General features: G+C 42.6%; 1 protein-coding gene across 2 annotated transcripts; it reads right to left on the reverse strand.

Annotated features, from left to right (window-relative positions):
- Nucleotides 1-214: 214 nt before the first annotated feature.
- On the reverse strand, nucleotides 215-13,685 carry ZFAND5 (zinc finger AN1-type containing 5). Of its 2 annotated transcripts, none has more exons than XM_050944223.1 (6): nucleotides 13,295-13,685; nucleotides 9,203-9,360; nucleotides 8,692-8,800; nucleotides 7,951-8,051; nucleotides 2,169-2,294; nucleotides 215-1,874 (listed from the first exon to the last, which is right to left on the reverse strand). In XM_050944223.1, exons 2-6 carry the CDS (start codon nucleotides 9,351-9,353, stop codon nucleotides 1,726-1,728), a joined length of 636 nt encoding a protein of 211 aa, XP_050800180.1. In that variant the 5' UTR covers nucleotides 9,354-9,360; nucleotides 13,295-13,685; the 3' UTR covers nucleotides 215-1,725. The 2 variants fall into 2 exon arrangements, with proteins under 2 accessions (XP_050800180.1, XP_050800179.1); XM_050944222.1 differs by lacking the exon at nucleotides 13,295-13,685 and adding an exon at nucleotides 11,485-11,684.
- Nucleotides 13,686-15,281: the final 1,596 nt, after the last annotated feature.

Here is a 15,281-nt window from a genome sequence, read left to right on the forward strand (position 1 = left end):
TTGTATTCCATCTGCTATGCTTTTCTCACCCAAAGATGAGATCTTAAATTGGTAAATGAAAGCTGAACAGGTTAGAAATATGCAGGCTTAAGGCACATAGAAAAAAAATTCCCACATAGCAGAATCTAGAAACAAGTTGCAGCCCTTTCCCCATCCACAAGACAGCCTCGGATTACCCAGTAACTCAAAACCCAATGAACTATAACAAAAGGAATTATTTCCTTCTGTACATGATTTTATTATTTACATAATACAACATAGCATAGATGCTGGGTAGCATGATTATGTGCAATACATAAATATGAACTATCTGTACACATTTGCATATCTAATAACTCAGAACTGAAGGACAATGTTAAAGCAAAAGTCCTGATGCTTTTAATAGTGAAGTAAAAACTAAGACTGAATACTGCAATAAAAATCAGAAGTAGCGCCTTGTGTACATAACTATTTACAGATGAGAACAGGCATTATCACAACACTAGTCTAAACTGTACTGGTTCATATAAAAAACAAGTTTCATACATCACAAAAAAACTTCCATTATAACACAGAAGTGATATTACCAGACAAGCATCAGTGAAGTATACTGCCTTTTCTAGAGTTATTGTACAATGCTGTAGATAATGCAGCCCATGCAATACACCCAAGAACACTACAGTCCTACACCCAAATACAATTAAAAATGATAAAGCAGCCCTCAGAGTGGTGCCAGGTACCACTTAAGTCTACAGCAGCCATGTTGGGTATGGTTTTCCATGCAGAATGGTGCCATCTTATCATATTTAAAAAACTATTAAATAAAAAAAGCTCATATTCTCTTGAACCCAACATGAAAATATATGAAAAATTAAACTGCTCAAATAAATTTGCAACTTAGATGCTAACATACTGTTACTTGATAGAGCTGCTGTGGTAAATCTAAAAACAAACAGCTTTTGTTCTTTTGTAAATAAAAATCTTACTGCATTGTGCTACACAACATTTTTAGCTATGCAAGAGTAAAGCAGACAAACCTTCTGTTGCAGGCCAGTTCATCAAGTTTCTAAGAGGGCATTTCCTATGGGAACCTGCTCTGATTGTTCTGAACTATATAATGTAGTCATTTCCAGGATCATTCACACCCTTTAAGTCTCAGAATTTCTCACTTTTCCTGCTGCATTAAACAACTTTAACAGTATCTTAAATATGGCACCAACACTCCTCTACGTAAGGTGGATCCTCTGTGTAAGCTCACATTCTGCTTCAAAACAATGAATTGTGGAAATTAAAGATAGGAGAAAATTTAATTATGGTAGAAATAGACTGCCAACTTTTTACTGGTGTATCTTTTCACCCCAAAACAGGCATGTAACACTAGCCAAAGATGATATACCTCAATTACATACCCAAAAGGCAGATCTGCTGCAGACATGCAGATTTTACACATTTGTTTGGCACATGTGAACTAGACAATTTGTCCTCTGTGCATTTCTAACTTCCTGTGCAGGTCTTAATTAATCCAATTTTATTCTGGGAAGGGCATATACATTTTAAAAGGGCTGTAACTATCCAGTTCTGCCTGTAACAAACACCCGAACATCCTGAAATATCAATAAGACAGACAAGACTAAAGTAAAACGCTGGAGATCATCAAAAGAAAATGCCATGCATCTGCTCTTTAATGTTTTCCTAGGATATATTAAAATAAAAACAAAAAGTCAGTCTTTTCACAAGTAGGTTAATTTATATTCTCTGGATTTTTTCAGCCACAACAACTGGATTTTCTTTCCTGATTTTAGCTGCAGCTTCTGCTTTGTAGTCATATGGGCAGTTGTGCTTGTCAGAGTAACGGTGAAGTCCACAAAACAAGTTTCCACATCGGCAGTCAAATCCTGTACAAAGAAAAGGAAGCAGTGTCACTTTCAGCTCTACCTAAACTATGATTTTAAGGCTTAGTCACTACAAAGAACCAAATATTTACAACTGTTCTGTTAAGAGCAATATGAACAGATTCCACGCATTTCGAAAAACACACAGCTGTTTCACGGGGTATCATCCCAATGAATTTTGGAATGCTTCCTACCCAAAATGAGTTTTACCAAATACAAAATTCAATCCAGAGAAATAGTAAATGCAAATGCTAGTCAACAAAAACTGTTAAGTATTGACAAAGCCTTTTCATATACCTGTAAGGCCAACCTTCTTTCTGCACATGAAGCATCTGTTCTTCTTTGGTTTGGGCAATTCAGGAGCACTCTCTTCATTCTGAGAAGTACTGGGTTGAGATACCGATGGACTTGGTTGAGTAACAACTATGGGAAAAGAAGCAAAAAATAAAAATAAAGCAAACTGAAATGAGAGCTCCAGATTAATTTTGAATAATTCAGTAAAACATTTGTTCAAGAATGTAGGTACAGCCCAAGACACTGCATTCCTTTCCCAGAAACTATGCAAAATTCATAACATATACAATACCACGTGTAAGGTTATTTTATATTAATACAGACGTCTTTAGCTATAAAACTGCAACTGTGTCCAAGTACTAGTAAGTCAGGAATATGGCCACTTCACCATTTACATGCAAAAATGGAGAGAAGGGTAGGCTTTATTTGACCTACCTACATAAAGAATTATGAATGGAAAGTGTCATAAGTGCACAGTAAGTGCTTTGTAAGCCATTAAGACCTACTTTGAATATCAATGTATACAGGAAAGCTTAGATTTAAGGTCACATGGTAAACCAAGTGTATAGTTGTGTTTTTAGTATTCCTTTGAGAGATTCCCCTCAGTGTTTAATAGGTAAAGCATTGTGACCACCTACTCTTTAAACAATCTAAATTGTACATAAGCTTTATTTCAGAAATCAAGTAAATTGAGAAACCCTAAAAGCATTAAGCTATACAATACTTACTGCACAATTAACACAATCCAGATTAATGCACTACTGTTTGTAACAATTTCCAATCTAACAACAGCCAGGTGAGACTAATACTTCAATGCAGACACTGTCATGTGGGTAATCCATCTCCAAGAGGTGGTAGCTAAACAGATGGATGAATTCTGTTAACCTAGCATGGTTTACACAGGGACTTAGGTTGTCTTAATTACACTGTACAGGGGTATGGATTTTTCACATCTCTGAGTGACAGTTATGCCAACCAAATTTTCTAATGTAGGTCAGGCCTAAGACTGCAACAGCAGCTGAATTTTTGAATCACACCACCATTGGTTCACATAGTTCCCTACTATGAGCTCTATTCTCAGATAAGAGAGTTACCTTTGCCTATGAGAATGCTCTCCACATTCTCATACAAGCACTCCTACAGTAATTAGGAAAAGAGCAACAGCCCACACTTACGCTGAATCTAGACATTCTTATATTACAGTAAATTCAGTGCAGCTGTAAAGGTAGCATAGCTAAACTGACTCATTCTAAAGCTAGTTTTCAGTTGCTTCTCCCATGAACATTTGGGGCCCCGGTTGAATCAGGTTTAATTTAAGAAGCTTTTCTTGGACTGTAAGTCCAAAAGTGCAATGTAGTTTTACAAGAGTCAAGACTCTCTGACTTTAATGCAAACTACCCCTTTTAATGATTAAACATGTCTTTAAGGTTCCCCTTCACACCCAGTAATTCTGAACAAGGTTTGTTTAAAAAAAAACACTTAGACATCTGAAAGTAACATGCTAAGCATATATAGCATGTTCAGTTCCCACCCTAAACAGTTTACAATCTAGATGAATGACAAAATTAAACAGATGGAAATAACATAAAAAAGTTTAAGTTACTTGAAAGATTAGGACATGTAAACACAGGTAAGACTCATCTGCTTGCCCTTTCTTGATAGACTGTTTATGGAGTGTTACACAGTCTCTCCCCAACTCTGACATCTACAAGGTTCTGGGAGAGATTGCCAGGTGCCATAATCTGAAGTGCCTACAATACACAGATACTCAAGATATCTTCATCCCAAATGCTAGTAATAGCCACACTACTTGTGACAGTATCTGGGTATATTTATTTCTGGAGGAGAAGCTAGCTGAAGTTCAATCTTGGGAAAACTGAAGTGATAGTGGGTAGAGGGAAATAATGAGAAGCTCAACAAGTTTTTTTTTTTTTCCCAACAGAGGGCATCTTTCCTACTGTCACAAAACAGTATGTGGTTTTGGATCCAATACTAGACCTCCAAACAACAACAGGAGCAAGAAAAGCACCTTCCTTTCTATAGCTCGCCAGAAGATTGCATCCTGTCAAGCATAAGTTTGACCCAAGCCATAGTATACCATGCATTTGTGACCAAACTGTTGTATTTGGGCACACACCCACAAATACACATGCAATAAAAGTTGAAGGACACAACACTAAAGTTCAGTTCTCTAATGACTACCCACTAAGTGCATGGATCAAGTCTGAGTATTTATCCTCAAGATGCTAAATGGGCTTTGACCAAGTCTGTTCAGAGGACATCTTTCTTCTTTGTGATCATGATCCCTCCAAACATCTGTGATACTTGTAGACTACCAAACTCAAACAGGACAAGATTAGTGAGGGGAGTAGCCAAAGCTTTTTCAGCAAGCCTGCCCAATGATGTTCTCTTAAAGAGTGGCAGATGACAATGAACCTAAAGCTTGTCATGACTTAAGATGAACAAGTCCTTCCTCTTGGATACAATTTTCCCATGACAGACTATTTCCCCCATGACTTTTTTCCCTCCTATTCTGAAAAAATGAGTCAAAGAAATCCTACGTGCTGCCAGATGGAGGAATAAAAGAAAAGATGTGAACAGTCTATAAATAAGTTATTTAATTTTGAAGAGTGCTCAAATACTACAGTAGGCACAATACAAGGACTTGATAAAAACAAAATTAGAGGCTAGAGTCTATGGTCTGGCAAAACTGAAGATACCCGTTGAGTGGCCACATGTAGAGTTTAAGGAATATGGACTGCAGAAAACACACTGGAGGAGACATCAGTTTTCCTAAAGATCCAAATAAGCTGGAAGAATGCCAGTGTAAAGATTTCAGAGCGTGTGTGTGTGTGGGGGGGTTATCAACTTAAGGTTTTTCAAGATATTTACATGGACTTTGAGTATGCACTCTCTGTTCCAATCTATCTAAACTGCAATAAAACCCTGACTTTTGAGTTCCACAGAGGCATATACTATTAGCCTGGTAATTAAGTTAAAAATTGTTATAAGCAACTTTCTCCAAGCAGCTTCTGTGAGCATAGAAAGATTTAAGTACTGTTTTGCATAGCATAGTTTTTGGTGTCAATTAGTCATCTGTTCATCCCCAAGAGATCAGAAGCTTACAAATTATCAGTTTCAAAGATGACTTCTGCAATTTGGTTTTAACTGTTAACAAGAATTTTCAATTATGGTCACTGCTACCTTATTTTACATGTACTGTTTCCTTCCTCATTGGCGCTCTCAGGTATGACCTCAAGATGCATTGTTAAAAGGCACATGACTGAGTTACAGGAGATAATTTGAAACTTGCATAGCTTATAAAAGTATCCTTAAACTCTGTACACACCCCAAAAAGCATCAGAGCAATAAATACACTTGTATTTATCAATCCATGTCACAGAATCATATTACTGATGCACGTCTTTTACATCTCAAATAATCAGAGCCTAAGTATGAATACAAAACAGTTTAATGCAAGATATAAAAGCAGCTTAAACCTCACACAGAAATAAAGGGCTAGTTACTGAAATCTTCCTTCAACTCTTAACCTTCAGGTTTTCCAGTTTTGAAAAATGGTAATATTGTTTTAGTATCATACCCTAATGCAGGGGTGGGCAAATGGCCCTGCTCTCCCAGCGCGGCAAGCCGTGGGGTCCATGCTCCCAGACCGGAGTGCCCAGCCAAGTGCGGCAAATTGCCGGCCCCTCTCCTGCCTTCTCTACTCCCTGGAGCCCTGCCGCCAGGCGTGCAGCGCTCTGGGGGCTGGGGCTGTGTGCTCCTGCGGGGCAGTGTTTGGCTCCACAGGGAGGCAGACATGCTCCCCTGGAGCCGAGCCATCGCGTGCGCAGCACTCTGAGGGGCAGGGCTGCCTGCTCCCACAAGACAGTCAGGGGACAGGGAGCAGGGGGAGTTGGACAGGGTGTGGGATCCCGGGCGGGGTGACTCTGGAGGGGGAAGTCAGGAGCAGGGGAGTCCGGATGGGGCATGGGAGTCCCAGGGTCAGCAAAGCAGCAGGGGCAGGGCCTTGGGGAAGGAGGTGGGTGGAATAGGGGCATATTCCCCTCCTGCCCCCTGACTTGACCCCCCTCCCCCCACCCCCACACACACACCCAGCCCTCTGCCCTGAGCCCCGCACTCCCCCAGGGCCCTACCCTGAGCCCCCCTCATACACATTCAGCCTTCTGCTTGATTCCACCCCCCCAAACCCCAGCCCTGACTTTGGAACCCCCCCACATGCCCCCAGCCCTGACTCTTGCACCCCCCCCCACATCCTCACTCCCACTCTGAGCACCAAACAGGAGCTCCTGCACCCTAACTCCCACATTCTCACCTGCACCTCTGGCACCAAATGTGAGCTGCCTAGGTAAGTGCCCCACACCCAAACCTCCTGCCCCAACCCTGAGCCCACTCCCTCATTCTAGCTCCTGGCCCTGTGCTCAGTGCACTCCCACCCTCAGCTCAGAGAGAGGAAGAGAATGGACCAGAACCAGGGAAAAGGTAGGTACCCACTGTACGCGGGCAGAGTCAGGACCCCAGACTGGCAGTGAGTTGAGTGGGTCCGGCAGCCAGGATCCTGGCTGGCAGGAGCCGGCAGATGGAACCCCTGAGTGTCAGTGGGCTGAGCCGCTCAGCCCACTGCTGGTCTGGGGACCCGGCCACTGGCCCCGCACAGCCTGCTGCCAGTCTGGGGTTCTGGCTGCCAGACCGGGGTTCTGGCTGCCAGACCCTTGCCAGCCGGGGTCCCAGCCGCAGGCCCCACTCGGCCCGCTGCCAGCCTACATGACCAGAGCCCCAGACCAGCAGCAGGCTGATAGTGTAAGATCAACATTTTAAATGAAGCTTCTTAAACATTTTGAAAACCTTGTTTATTTTACAATACAAACACTAGTTTAGTTATATAATACATAGACTTATAGAGAGACCTTCTAAAGAACATTAAAATGTATTACTGGTGCACGAAACCTTAAATTAAAGTGAATAAATGAAGACTCGGCACACCACTTCTGAAAGGTTGCAGACCCCTGCTCTAATTTTTCTTTAATTTAAATAATACTATTGTAAGGTATCTGCAACCTTCCCAACATACAAGTACAGCTTCTAAAGTATCTGCTTGGATTATGAACATAATACGGCCCAACTGTTAAGTTCACTCCAATTCAAGAACAATGGATCAATTATACCCACAGGTGCTCAATCAGTCTGTCCTTCAACAGACTTGTCCGTCACATGCATTAAACTATGAGCACAGCCCTGGGACAGAGTTATAAAGGAAATATACTCTTAAAAAATGTTTGGCTAGTAAGTTCAAGTAATTATTTATCCTTCATGAAAGCTGCATTTCCTTCTCTAATACTGCTGAATACAAGAAGCCATATTTATGTCCACAAGCCAACAGAAATTTGAGAAAGCTACTCCTAGATTCAGAGGTTTCTATCATTTTAGCCTTGTAATTTTAACCCTCTGTTCTTTTCCCTTACAATTCCAAAAGCATATAGTGTACAATTCTAAGGGTTTCAAAATTTAAACTGCAAGTTTAAGAACCAAACTTGCTCTTTTGTCAAATTCTTCAATGGGAATTGTGTGCACGTCCAACTGTCAAATTTAGCCCCAGCTATTTTTCTCTGCACTACAAATGTATACTCAAATATTCAGAACCACCACCTTCAGTTTTTAATATTTTTCCTATGACAGTGTTATGACGGTGAGGGAAGAGACGGTAATATGAACTGTCAACTTCTGTTAAAAGCTGCTAGTTGCATTCAAAGTTAATTTGATGGCACACCTGGCTCTGTTGTCTCTGTTTTCGGTGTTACTTTTTCCTCTCTTGAAATGCTCATTTCTGTCATTTGCTGTGTTACCGGCAAGGCAGCAACAGGCACATTTCTGTTACATTCAATGAGAAAAGCAATTCAAGTTAGTTTTGAGTTTACACTAAATGCATGTGTTGTCCAAACTCTACTTAAATATTCTCAGCAGATTAAGCTATTTGGTTTGCTATTACAGAGGTAGCTTCTACCATATTTAAAGAAAGTAATGAAAGATGCTTCTTTTAATAATTACTTCACTCACTCTACAACAGTGTTTCTCAACAGCTGGTCCATGAACTAGCACCGGTCCCTGAGATCTCCCTGACACAGTTTAGGAAGGCAGCAAGCCGGTCCCTGGTATCAAAAAGGTTGAGAAATACTGATCTAGAAGACTGAAGGAACTACATAGCGAACTGCTGTTCAGCTAAGAGTCAAGAAAGCGTTCTTGTAAAATCTCATAGTCCAATGCCAAACACTGTGTACCACTTATATCAGAATTCTCAAATGCTACCACTACATCTTCAGTCAACTTCACAAAGCATTGGTCAATTATAGTTCTCCACCAGGCAGTCTGTCAGCTATTTATTCCTCCAAAAAAACTAACTACAATAAGGTGATATTGGTACATCTAGGCCATGATTATTTTAAGTATAAACCCTCTAATTGTTTTACGGATTTAACTCAGTTTAGCCTCAAAACAGTAATCTACAACTTACCTTAATTTGTCAGATGTGCTGCCCACAGCACCTTCACAGTTTAAGCTAGCTTCTACTCTCTGAACTGATGCAGAGTCTGAGGTAGGACTGTTCGAACCACTGACTGTTCCTATGCAACATAAATTTGAATGTTCAGTAAATGTGTAGAATATAAATCATCATCAACTACTCAAGCACGCTTATGTATAATATTAGTTTAGCTGTCCTCATCTATTTACTTGAAATTTGATTAGATTGCTTTGTGTCTTTAAAACTACATGCCAATGAAATACAACTAAAGTGATCATCTAAATATAGGAATCAAATGCTCATCAGAGACTTAGGGTCGGGCAGCAAGTACAGTGTGTTGTCCAGAATGTACAAATGAAAATAGTTTTATTCGTTGCTAACCCCCACCCCAAATCCTTGCTTGTTTTCAGTATAGCCATTGCAGATGTTCCTGTCTCCAACATTTGTCCTACAATTCCTGCCATCTTCTCAGACATGATCTCTCCCAATAAAAAAAGTTTACCCATTGGACTGATTCTGCCACTATTCTGCTGTCGCTGAAGATGTTCTTTGTAGCAGACTGAACACATTCCATTTGTCCTAGGATTCCCATAAAATCCACATCCGGTACTACACAGCATGGGCCCTGGGGTCTGGTTTGTCTCCTGAGCCATCTCTGTGCTGTAAATAAAACCAGAAAACTGCATTAAAAGTTGGCATGTCACCAAAATCGATCACAGTTTGTATGAGACAGTCATTAGTATCTTTACTTTTTCTACAAATAAATGATGTCAACATTCTTAACAAAGGCTACATTTGCGTTATGTAAAGTTGCAGTAATGGAAAACATTGATACTTTTATACCTTTATAAAACCTTAGAAAAATATTTCAATATTTCCTATGTGTCACCTGTCACTCACTCTGGCTAATTTCTATTCCTGAAGTCAGATCCACTGAATAAGCCACACCAAATCTGTGTACACTAATCAATTCTGGAAATTAATATAATCTATTTATCAACATACTAAACAGGAAATAAACTGCCTTTACTGCTTATATGACATGTGGGTCAATTTCAATATACTCTTCTAACTATAGAAGTAATTTCCAAAACAGAGTAAGTAGTCTTGTTGTGTACGAAAGCTGACACTGTATGTTAACTGGCAGCAACATGTGTGCAGAATCGTTCCTATACAGGATCAGTGGGCATTTCTGAAACACTATGAATTTATTTTTCAGTGCTTTAAAAGTTGCATTTGCAACAAACTTGAACAGAAATCTTGCAAGAAATGCCTTTGGTTGCTAAAAGCCTACTCATTTCCGTAAGCTCAGCAAAATACTCTGGCTCAAGAATTTATAGCAAGGTACCCATGTCTGGCATTGGATAATAAAAACCCTCACTTCTGCATAACATGATCAGCAAAAATTAACAAAATAAATACCTCACCTTCACCAGTGATTTATCACTGCAATGCAAGTTTAGTAGAAAACTTGATATAGCAATGAATCCTTGGCTCCCAAGAGCTAACAGGAGCACAGTATAATCAAGCGATCTGCTACAAATCCAGGGCAAATTAAAATATTAGACTGGGCCACTAGAAAAATTGTGTTTTAAAATAATACACCTTTGGGGGTACATTGAGCTTTAAAATATTGAAAAGAGCTAGATATTTTGACAAAACAGCCTCTCAATATTAGTGTCTTCCTCTCCAGTAACATCCAAAGTGAATTACAGATATTTGAAAAGACAAGTTTAAGGTTCACAGCAAACCAATAGATATATGTTGATACGTAAGTGCTTGCTATGGACCAAAGCACACTCTGTAAATTAAAGGTCTGCATCTCCTAAGGGTGATAAGCCTTTCTTTAGAAAGGCCCCAGCGTAGTTTCAGCAACTATAGTATCATATCACTGTGTGGCTCCAATGGAGATTTAGGGCCCACTGTAGCAAGTGCTGTAAATACACACAAACAATCCCTAGTCCAGAAAATATATAAACTAGACAAGGCATACCAAGGGGCAAAATGGAAAAATTACACGTGCCTTTTACAGATCTGGAATCAAAGCAAATAAATTAGGTGACTTGCACAAGGTCACTCAGTTTGTAACATCACTTGATAGATCTCTATCTAGTTCAATACCCTGAATACAAGACCTGCCTTTTTGACACTTGCCCTAGGCTTTTCCTATCAAATTGTGGTTCTACAATCACTTTTTATTTATTTTAAGAACCCATGCAGATGGAACTAATCAGCTATGCAGCACAGTGGACTATACAAAGAGCTGCCAGATGAACCAAAAATATAGAAAATATTTTCTTCTAATCTATAAAAATTTTAGGCTTTACAATTTTGATATTCAGAGGATAGAAGTGCTAATTTGATGTGAGAGGTGTCCCTTCTAATACTTTTAAGCATGTCAGCATCCATGAATGAGTCTCCCATTACTCCAACCTGCTCCTCTTAAAAATGAATATGTTGTAAACATGTATTACCACATGCTATTTAAATCTATTTTTAGGTTTTAACTGTTGTTTTGGATATAATGTAAATACAAGCACTTTCATGGCTCGTCAGCACATTCTTTCCCTACTAGAAATATATGCCCCTAATTAAAAAGGACAAGTTGTTATTTTCCAGTGATTGTTAAAGAAACTATGCCATTTCATTTTTCTTGTACCATGTCCAAGTATCATCTGATTAACCGTTTCCTTTAAAAAGTACACACCAGCACAAAGACAAATATACCTTCATCATCCATTAATAAGTATTTATCAACCAGAAACTAAATTATGCTCTTTGTACCTTTGGATTAACGTAATGAGGAAGCTCAAATGACTATGGGTTTCATAAACCTGCTTCAAGCTCTTTAGAACAGAAGTGTTTTGCTTGTCACACATCAGCAGCTGCCAACTAGGATGGGTCTTCATAAAGTAGCAGTCATCCACTTAATGTCACACATTCAGTTCTGTCTTTCCCTTAGAAAACCAGCTTATAATAGTATCACATATATGCCTGCTTTCCTTAGTATTTCTCAGAAGCTAAGGTCACATGGGTGAATGTATTAGCTTCCGCCTGTCACAAGGCTGCAATGTGACAGGCTGAGCAAGACTCTCACACAACCTCCTCAACACAGGGGCCTCTGAAATCAGCTTCTATTTATATCTCAAAAGGTTGCCAACTCCTACACAACCCACAGAACTGAAGCAGCAAAGCAAACACCCACTGTAATGGAGAAATATAAAATCCAATTAACAGGATGATTACAGCTTCCTCCCTGAAGAGAGAGGGAGACATTGTTAAATTCTACTTAGAAAATGCAGCATCATGGGCTAGTCATCTCAAACAGCTATTACCATTTTTAACATACAGCATAAAGACAACACAGCTGAGTATGATCTGAGGCCCAAAAGATGACTGCTGTTGCACTGCCTCTGCTAACACATATATACTCAGCATTTCTGGGTGGGTGGTTTCAACAGAAGCATTTGCCTGCATATCACAGTTGTTCCTTTTTAGATAGAAGGACTGATTAAAAGGTTAAGGTTCTTGTTCTCCCCGTTGTTTCCTTTTACAGAAGGAACTGTTTTGCAACTTGCATTAGCTCAGCTAGTGATTCTATTACAGTAATCTGGATAGCTACTAGTTACACAAGTTAAACAAGGGCAGGAAAATACTATGTGTAAGCAGCTGAAGACTATATAGGAAGTATTTTTATTATGAATTATAGCTAAACTCATGGGCACTTTAATAATATAGTTAACAATGAATCTGAAGTGGGCAGAACAAAATACCACAAAACAGCAGCAATGAACTTTAGTTCTCCATGCAAAAGTGCTTTATAGACCAAAGCACAAGCAAACTGCGATATTCACACCAGCTAAATTCACATTTTAAAACTGACTTAGTGAGGGGAAAAGAAGAACAGAAAAATCAAAGCTATACCTAAATCAATACTAAATCCGTCGGAGTTGCGTCAATGATGGGACAGAATGGGCTGGCTGACCTAAATCTTTATGTATCCTGACATCCTCCTCCAGATGACAGACCCCAGAAACCGGCTGACCCATTTTGCGAGTTAGAAAGGGGAGCTGAGGCGCTCCCTAGACACACGGAGAATAGAGATCGAAATGGACAAAGGCAAAATTAAGTCAAGCCAGAAAAATAAACGAAAGGGGCGGGCGCCGCCAGCCTCCCGCGGCAAGAGACACTCGCCAGGGGCGGGCAGGCGGGAAAAGCGCTGCTCCAGCCCGAGCCGCAGGAGCGGCAAGGTGCCTTGTTCCTCGCCCGGCCACCGGCAGCCCCAGGCCTGCTGGGCCCCTCTCAAATCCCTGAGTCACGCCGCCCAGCCGCTCGCCCGGCGCCGCCGGCCTCTCAGCCCCTTCCGGCTCTTTGTTCTCTCCAGCAGCCGCGGCCCGCGAACCCCGGGGAGTCCCCCAGGGCCGGCGGCGGGGACCCGGCTGCTAAGGGCCCCACTCGCTGCCTCCTCCCCCCGGCCGGGCCCTTCCCTCGGGGGCTCTACCGAGCTGTAGGCCCGCCTCCCCGGAACAGGCGGGGGTGCCTGGCCCATACAAGGGCGGCCGGCGGAGACACAAAGGCCGCGGGCGCCACTGACCTGCTCGAAGGGGCTGCTGGCGAGGGCTCGGTTCTGCTGCGGCCAGACAAAGGCGGCGGGGGAGGGGTGGGATGGCTGTCCCGGCGCGAGCGGGGCGAGTCCCGGCCCGGTGAGGAGCTCGCGCCGCCGCCGCTCCTCTCCTTTGTTTCTGCAGCAGCGCGGAGAGAGACGCACCGCACGGGGAGGGGGAGGGGGGAGGCGGGTCCTGCTGCTCCCCACGCGCCGGCTCGCGCTGCTACTGCTGCGCCGCGAGGCTCCGGGGCCGGAAGGAAGCACCGGCGCTGGTGTCGGTCGGTGCCGCCGCCGCGCGCTGTTCCGGGGAGGGAGAAGGCTGAACGCGAAGCGGCCGCTCAGAACCAGCGACGACGTTGCTGCTGCGGCCGCCGCGCGCGCTCTCTGAAATCACTCTGGCGCGCGGCAGCGGTGGGCAGAGGAGGAGAGGCAGGAAGGGGCGGGGCTTATCGTGATGTCACCGAAGCCGTAGGGAGAGGAGGCAGGGGGCCGTGGGCAGAGTTGTCACTTCCCTGTGGGGGAGAGGCGGGATCAGGGGGGCGGGGAGGGGTTTCCACGGTGCATGGGGAAGCTACGGGGCGGGTATGTACAGTGCAAAGGGCAGCGCAGCGATGGGTGCGGAGTATGCAAAGGGAAGGGGGCAGGGTTTGCACAGTGCATGGGACGGAGGCAACGGAGAGGGGCGGGGTGTGTGCGTATTGCATGAGGCAGATGCAACTCTCGGGGGAAGGGTGGCGTGTGCTCAGTCCGTGGGGTGAGGAGTGGGTATGGGATGGCTGGAGGGAGGCAGCTAGAGCTAAACTGGATTTGGCCAGGCATGCTTGCATTGTTCAGTCACCTTCTCTGTCTGTGTAGCATGGCTCCGAGTGCCATGGCAGCGAGACTCCTCAACTTACATGGGCTCTGTCATGGTGTAATTCTGCACTCTGAACCTTAGCATCCAAAAGATGGGGTACCAGCATGAATTCCTCTAAGCTCAATTAGCATCTTAGTACTTTTAGCACTGCCACCAACCAGGAATTCCAGTGCTTGGTATGCTCTGGTCACCCCCCTCCCCACCAAATCTTGCCCAGGGACCCCCCAAGATCCAGTCCATCTAGATCTTAACACAAGGAAAGTAAACCCTTTCCATCACCATTGCCTCTCCAAGACTTCCCCGCCTTGGGTTACCCTGGAAGACCACTGTGATTCAAACTCCTTGAATCTTAAAACAGAGAGGAAAATCCACCTTCTCCCCTCCTTCTCTCTCCCCCTCCTAGATTCTCCCTGAGAGAGAAAGTAATCCTAACACAGAGAGAAATTAACCTTTCTCTACCCCCTCCCTCCTTTCTCCCCACCAATTCCCTGGTGGATCCAGACCCAGTCCCCTGGGGTCTCACCAGACCAAAAAAAAAAAAAAACAATCAGGTTCTTAAACAAGAAAAGCTTTTAATTAAAGAAAGAAAAACAGTAAAAATTACCTTTGTAAATTTAAGATGGAATATGTTACAGGGTCTTTCAGCGATAGACACTGGGAATACCCTCCCAGCCTAAGTATACAAGTACAAATTAAAATCCTTTCAGCAAAATACAAATACACATTTGCAAATAAAGAAAACAAATAAGCCTAACTTGCCTTATCTACCTAGTACACACTATTCTGGACATATAAGAGACTGTATCAAAGAGATTGGAGAGAAACCTGGTTGCACGTCTGGTCACTCTCAGAACCCAGAGAGAACAACAACCTAACACTAACAGCACACACAAAAACTTCCCTCCCTCAAGATTTGAAAGTATCCTGTCCCCTGATTGGTCCTCTGGTCAGGTGACAGCCAGGCTCACTGATCTTGTTAACCCTTTCCAGGCAAAAGAGACATGAAGTACTCCTGTTCTATTAACCCTTAACTATTTGTTTATGACAGCCTTACATTTTCAACTGCGAAGGATTGTTGTGGCCTTCCTTTGAACAACTCTCACCAGAGTCAGAGCTAGC

Source organism: Gopherus flavomarginatus, chromosome 3, assembly GCF_025201925.1.
Source record: "Gopherus flavomarginatus isolate rGopFla2 chromosome 3, rGopFla2.mat.asm, whole genome shotgun sequence".
NCBI classification, from domain to species: domain Eukaryota; kingdom Metazoa; phylum Chordata; order Testudines; family Testudinidae; genus Gopherus; species Gopherus flavomarginatus.

What these genes read in the sequence shown, in the direction of transcription:
- ZFAND5 (XM_050944222.1), bottom strand. Translation starts at nt 11,609, where the DNA reads ATGAAGACCCATCCTAGTTGGCAGCTGCTGATGTGTGACAAGCAAAAC. An exon ending in CTCATTACGTTAATCCAAAG is followed by an intron (nt 9,361 to 11,484) that starts GTACAAAGAGCA and finishes TTTTATTTACAG; the next exon opens with CACAGAGATGGCTCAGGAGA. An exon ending in AGCACATCTGACAAATTAAG is followed by an intron (nt 8,052 to 8,691) that starts GTAAGTTGTAGA and finishes TGAATGTAACAG; the next exon opens with AAATGTGCCTGTTGCTGCCT.